General features: G+C 36.7%; 1 protein-coding gene across 1 annotated transcript; it reads right to left on the bottom strand.

Annotated features, from left to right (window-relative positions):
* Positions 1-5,421: 5,421 nt before the first annotated feature.
* On the bottom strand, positions 5,422-6,216 carry LOC107854797. The gene has a single exon (XM_016699801.2). It carries the CDS (start codon positions 6,214-6,216, stop codon positions 5,422-5,424), a length of 795 nt encoding a protein of 264 aa, XP_016555287.2.
* Between the last annotated feature and the right edge of the window lie 1,159 nt (positions 6,217-7,375).

The following is a 7,375-nucleotide window of genomic DNA, read 5'->3' as shown; positions in this document are numbered from 1 at the left end:
TCTTATTGTTCTTAATAGACCAGTGGTCGATAGATCAACCACTGCAGATTTTTTTTGCTGCATTTGTTCATTTTTTTAATAGACAGATTTGTTTTTTGCTATAGATCATAAATGGTGAGAAGAGTTCATAGAGCGGTTATAAGGCCTGCTTCCACTTCTTCTACCAGCAGGAAGCAAAAATCCAAAGAAATTTTGAAAACGTCTAAGAGAAAAAAAAATCGTAATCGATGAATCAGAGTCGAAAACCGAATCAAAAATCCTTGCTGATATTTTCAAATATGACGAAAGTAGTGCACACGAGAGTGAGGATGCTGAGGATAGCGAAGGTAAAAGCGAGGGGGAAAGTGAAGAAGAAAGTGACAGTGATAGCAGGGACGGTTAGGATAAGAGAGATAGCGGAGGCGGGGAGGAGGATCCCCTATCCTTGCCAATTTGTGCGAGAGATATCTCCGTTGAGTCGTACGGCCTAACAATCCGGATGAATGATTTTGGCTCTTTTCCTGCAAAGATTTATGTGAGAGAAAGAATGATCGTGTATCGAGAGTTTGGACGAGTTTTTGTTGAATAAAAGTTGTATTATGATTTTAAGAAGACATGTTTCGGACACTTGAGGCATATTCCAGAACATTTTAAGTTTAATGGACAGATGGTTCATTATATGTTGCTGCGACGTATAAAAAATAAAAATAAAACTGCATGAAATTTGAATTTGCGTGAATGGTAAGCCAGCTTGTTTCGGGTTAAAAAAATTTGCTTTGACTACGGGGTTGAATAGTTCAGTATATCACCGTGAATAAAAAATACACAAAGTCCTCCAAAATGGAGAAAGCTTTCATTTTAAGGTGACTAAGAACAAGAGCATTACTGCTACAAATTTGATTAGCCTGATGAAAGGTAATAGGATGAATAGTTAAAAAAAGTTGAAGTGTGCTTTGATTTGGTTTGTGCACGCGATGCTACTAGCAAAGAACCCGTCAAAGAAGGTGGATTGGGACCACATCAAAATAGCGGCTGATTTAGAATTCTTCGGGGGGTATCCATGGGGAAAAAAGTCCTTTGAGCTGACCTTGAGCTATCTAAAAAAGAAGACCGATCTGACCAAGCAGAAAGAAGCTAATGTCAAGATGAATAATGCATCATACGTGTTATTTGGCTTTCCTTGGGCATTTCTGGTACTTATAATCAACTAGCCTATTGTTTCATTACATACTTTTACATATTTATTGAGTAATACATAGACACTGTAGACTTGTGCTTCTATTGATTATAGGTTTAGATATATGAGGCCTTTCCTCATATGGAAAGGTACGCCAGCAAGTCGTTGGATTCTCCCCTGCCCATTCGTCATCTTCTTCGATGGCATACATTAAAGTGCGACAACATAATAGAAGGCATCCCGTTTAAGTACAAAGGAAATAGCACAAAAGTAAAATTATACTTATTATGATATTAGTGAATGTGTTGTAATTTATTTTTATTTTTTTTGTAGATTGTGCATCCGTACCTTACCCCTACTTTCTGTGAGATGGAGCAGAGATATATGAATACTTTTAAGCCATACACAAACAAAGTTAAAGATACATCCATCGATGCGTTGAAAGCGCACCTAAAAGGCATGACTATCCTAAATTCATCAGTGGAGGTCGGGACGAAGATGAAGATTTGGGTGGCCATCATTATGTTCCAAGTCCACCACACACTTATGATTATGCTAGTTAAAGTGGACTCAAAACCTCACCAGGCGCTTCTAATGGCGATGACCTATGCGAGCGTGTTGCCTTGCTCGAGGAAAGTCTACTGGATATTGCTTATTTTGTTAGAGATGAGAGGCTGCGGAGAATCGAGAAGAATATGAAGAAGCAACAATAAGAAGGTAAATTAATTTATTGTTTGCTCTTCTAATTTAATTTTGTTGCATATGTTTAGTAATCCTTTCAAAATAATATAGTGCACCTCGACAACGCCCCTCTTAGCTAGCATCAAGTAGACCTGGAAGAACTTGTAGTCGCAGTGACGGGCATAGCTACACCAGATGAAAAAGGTGAAGAAGATAAGAAAGAAGAAGAAATAGAAAAAGAGAATGTAGAAGAAGAAGAAGAAAAAGAAGAAAAAGATGAGGGGATGAAAGCTGAAGTAGAAGAAGAAAATGAGGACAAAATGAAAGAAGATGGTGAAAAGAAATCAGAAGAAGAAGAAAAAAAAAAGAGAAGGCAGTTGATGAAGAATCAGTGGTCGAACAGGAGGTTGAAAACATTGAAGAAGAGAAGAAATCAGTAGAAGAAGAAGAGAAGGAAAATGAGAAGAAAGAAGTTAAAGAAGAGGAGAAAAAACAGTAAGAAAAAGAAATGGTTGTGATGGGAATTGTTGCAGAACTCAATCAAGGAAACATGTAGTTTTGTGGATTTGGAACAAACAACTTTCTTAATGATTTACTTTTTTTAGTGATTTGTTCTTTAGTGATAGTTAAATTACATATATTTCACATGTTTTTTTAGTGATTTGTTCTTTATGGATAATTGAATCACATATATTTGACATGTCAATGATGGCATTTACTGATGAAATAATATTAAGTTATTCCATTATCTTGTTAGATTAAACAGCTAGTTGCATCCCAGTACCAGTTCAGTTGTTATCCTAATTTATAGTGGTTGATTGGAAATATAATAAAACTATTCTCTATAATTTATAGACTTAACCTACTATCGATTGAGTAAATCATATATTTACATACCGGAACTATCATGATTTATAGAGGTCGATGATAAAAGACGTAGATATAATTCTCTATTAATTATAGATTACACCCAGGATTGATTTAAGAAATCTTACGTCTATTTATTTATTTTTCTATATCCCTATTACACCTTTCCAGAAAGCCAACAACAATAACAAACCATATAATAAATTTTTTAGTTCTTTCTCTTTTTCCTCATCCAAAATTAGTCTTTGCTTTACTTGATCCCTCTTCATTTTGAATTCTGTTAGCCATCCTTTCAAGTAATTCGTTTGCTCTTCGGCTTTTTTAGCAATGTCATGAGTAGATGTTTATTTTTTTCGGATTCACAAAGCCTTTAGAGTATATAAAACTTGGAAGTGCCTCAAAAATTTGATGTTGATGGGCTGCTCGTCGGTGAGTCTTCGTCAAGCCTCTTAAAAAAAGAGCATCCGCCATTATCCTTTCCAACCGCATAGTTAAAGAATTTTGAACCTGGATTCAAATTAGTACGTGACGTCCTAAAAACAGCTGGATTGCCGTAATGACATATGTAGAACAGTTTTGCATTTGATTTTTGGGAATCTTGAGACGTGGTAGTTGTTAACAAAAATTAAAGCCAAAAAAACTAAGAGTGTTAACACAAAAATAGTCTTCCTTTTATAGAAGAAAAAAGTGAGATATTACCGTTGGGTGTTGATTTGACATGTATTTTTTTACCGTTGTAAAAATTTGATATTTTTTTTATTGCTGGTCGTCTTTCATAGACCTTATTTCTAATCGATCCCTTCTCAGGATTTTCGTAGATGCTTAACCAAATAGATAGACAGTCTAGCATATACTAAGAGCTAATTCCTTAATAACTGCTCTAGATTGTGCTACATATTCATAAACCATAACTAGAATATATTTTGAGAAGGAACTTTTAATCAATAAAATAATAGATAATTAGATTTTATACAATTAAAGGATCTTGAACAAGTCATGTGATCGTATAATATCATTTAATGTCTGATTACTGTTCCTTTCATCTTCTACCTTGATCTCATGTAAAAATTCTAAAAAGGAAAAAAAATATAAAATTATAGTGGCGAAAAATACAGAAAACAAGAATTAAACTAGAAACAAGAATTAACAAAGAATTAAATTCACATCTCACAACCCTTTGATTCATCTTCTAACATTTGAAATTAATTTTAAAAAAATTACAATGGAGAAAAATGAAGGAAACAAAAATTAATTTTCCATTAATTTGCAACGGTTTGATTCATGTTGTAACAGAGGAAATTGTACAAAAATTCAAAAGAGTCTAAAATTGCAGAAATTTAAAGGGAGACAGATATAGAAAAAGCCAAAATATTTCATTCATTCTTCTTCATTGTAATGGTAGACCCATATTTACAGCAAAACCCAAACAAAAACTACAAACTAAAGAAGCTTTCATCTAACATAAAACTAATCATGAAAGCTTGCTATTGCAATGACATTAAAACAGAAAAAAAACATAAATACTTAAAACTAAGGGGATGGTGGGAGGTGATCCTCTCCTCCAGATCCATGTTGAGCCGCTCCACAATCGCCCATAAAAAATGGACAATCCACCGGAGTTCGTGGTGGACATGCTCCCGGTTCTGGCCCAATCCATAAAAGAGGCGATTGAAGTCGTTACGGAGAAGGAGAAAGTTGTAGTTACGATTGATCCTCCTTCTTGGTCTCAAAGGAATGCCTAACATCTTTTCAATTAGATCTGATTTTGAGTTGATGAAGATGAATTTTGGGTGGAGTAGATAGTTGTTTATATAGACGAAAATAGAACCCTTTGGTCTTCCCGCCCTTTGGTTTGTAGACATGTAAATGGTGGAAATCAAAGAGATGTAGTGTATACCCAATCAACACAACGTTTGATTGGATGTGCCGCAACTTTTTTGAGTTGTAATAAATGCTCAACTGTTCACATCTGTCCCTCTGAACTTTTAGGGTTTTTAATAGACTGTATATGAGATCGATTATATACCATGTCTTAAATAAAGAATAAAAGAAATAGACTGGAAATATAATATATGCAATACTTTAAAAAGGTCAATAATAGACACAGAGTTAAGTCGACAAATCTGGCATTAATCAGGCAATGAAGGGTTGTCAAAATACATACACAACCATGACTTACAAAAACACAAATTCATATAAGACTAACTACGATTTTTTGTTGTTACAAGTGGTTCTCTTGTGATTGAGTCTCTTTTACAATGAACACTTGTTCCTCCTCTTTGACTTGAAAGTCTCGCCCAAGCCCTTAACGCATTTTCTTTTCTTCCTTCGAGTGGTAGAGTAATGTTCATATCTAGTAATTCTTGTGGCACGTGCCATTTGGACTCTAAAGGGACAACATTAATTGATTCCGAATAAGCAAAGAGGTACTCTTCCAATTTATACCGGGGCGAAGAGTAATCATAGACTCTCAAACCATAATTATCACTGTGCTTCGATCGCAAAGCGGCCATCGCATGATCGCATGGTATTTTGACCAGGTCAAACTTCCTGCATGAACAAGACCTTTCCAGTAGGTCGACTTTGGCCTTAGAGCCACTTCCAAACACAGTGTATTGCCTTTTGTCTCCGCTTATGTTCTCCACATAAAAGGAGTCACTCTCGCTCATATTATCTCTTAAGATCTTTTTGGCGGCGGGAACAAATTTGTTATCCTTTCATTTGAGGACGTAGGCATGCCTCTCCCTAAATATTTCACCAAACCTCTTGGCAATCAAATTGAATATGGATGCCACGGGGTACTCCCTTTTGGCAATCAACATAGCGCTCACCGACTCAACAATATTTATGGCCATCACGTTAAACCTGTTGCTGGGGAAATATGCCCTGCTCCAATTTTCAAAACCAAGCTCATGCTCGAGGAAAAAGGCTGCCTCAGGACAGTAGTTCTTAAATCCCACAAAATGGTCGCTAAAATCCTCAAGAGAATATATCTTTACCATTTTGTAAAATAGATAGTGTTTTTCTCCGCAGTGGTAATTTACCCAAAGATTTTCACCTAGATGACTTATACAGTACCCGTGATGAGCATGGTTGTATGCCTTCGCGATTCCGTTGGCGATGTTGTTGTGCCTATCGGAGATAAAGCATAAATCTGGTCCATCGACCATAATAGACTTCAGGTTCTCAAAGAAGAATGTCCAAGATGCATCATTATCCTTGTCAAAAATGCAAAAGGAAATGGGATAAATATAGTTCTCCGTATCTTGTGCAACCGCGCTTAGCAGCACCCCCTCATACTTGCCGTATAAATGAGTATCATCGACCACAATAACCTTCCTTATGTGTGCGAATCCCCTAATGCAAGGGCCCAATGATAAAAAGTAGTACATAAATCTACAATCGACCTTGTTTACCATAATGGAATAGGTAATGCCAACATTAAGAGCACCGATCATGTATGAAAAAGCGGGTAGGCAGCGATACCCATGCTCCGCTATCCCTCGAACCATTTCTTTGGCAATCACCCACCCAACCAATATTTCTAAGCCTAGTCTACTTTTCAAGTTCTTGAACAAGATCTTCCAAATCTTACTAGTGTTCGGACCCTTTCCTTCGCTATACATGTTCACACACAGCGATGTAATGACTTTAGATGAGATTTTTCTACGGAAGCGGGTGCGTATCCGACGTCGTAATTATGATCGCGGACGTATTTATAGATGATGAATCTATCTGCGCATTCATACTTCTTCACCCGCAACATCCACCCGCAGCTAGGGCAAACATATTTCACCTTGAGGAATTTGCTGCAGCTCTTCAACGTAGCATATTCAAAAGAATTTCTCGCAGCTGCTACATCCAGCAATAGTTTCAACTCCTTTTTACTGATAAATATTTGATTTACCTGAAAATTAGTTTCGTCGGCGAATGTGTGGTTGGTTTGTTCTCCTAATTCGCACTCTTCTCCCCCTTCTTTAGAGAAAATTAAATCTTCCAATTCCATTGAATCATTTTCCAAACCCATTAGATGAGAATCCAAACTCTCATCTTCAAATGAATCATGTTCATAGATTGTTGGTTGTGGTAGCGGGATTGTCGGAGACCCCGGAATGACATTATCCTCAATAATGGCCTAGAGCCATCGGCAGTGACATCCAACATGTATAACGGCATATGTTGATCATTATTTATGAACGTGGGATGTATTTTACCCCGCCCATTCATTAAATAGCTAATCACAATATTGTTTGGCTCGCATTCTAATTCTCCGCTCTTAATTACGCTTTGAACCATGTCGTCGTACGATCTATTGCGACGCAGTGGGATGCGAACTATCTCCTTTGTAGATGATTTCCACCTTCAATAGTTGGGACCCTCCTCCCACACACCCATCTAATTACCACCAACGACAACTACCTCAGCTACTGCCATAATAGACCGCACAATTCGATAATAAATCAAGGTTTAGGTCTATAGATGGTCAATGACTGGTCGATTCCTGGTATCAATACGGTCGTACAAAGACGCGAATCGACTATTTTTTGATATAATCATTGCCCACCAAGCTCTGGGATGGAAAAATATATGTGTAGGACTTCTAAACAACTAAAATATATCCAATGACGAGGTATTGAGCTAATTTGGAAAGCTTTTCGAGCTAGTAGAAAT

This window comes from Capsicum annuum, chromosome 7 (assembly GCF_002878395.1).
Source record: "Capsicum annuum cultivar UCD-10X-F1 chromosome 7, UCD10Xv1.1, whole genome shotgun sequence".
In the NCBI taxonomy this organism is placed as follows: domain Eukaryota; kingdom Viridiplantae; phylum Streptophyta; class Magnoliopsida; order Solanales; family Solanaceae; genus Capsicum; species Capsicum annuum.
Note: the sequence above shows the minus strand (reverse complement) of the source record. Positions and strands in the feature narration are given on the sequence as shown.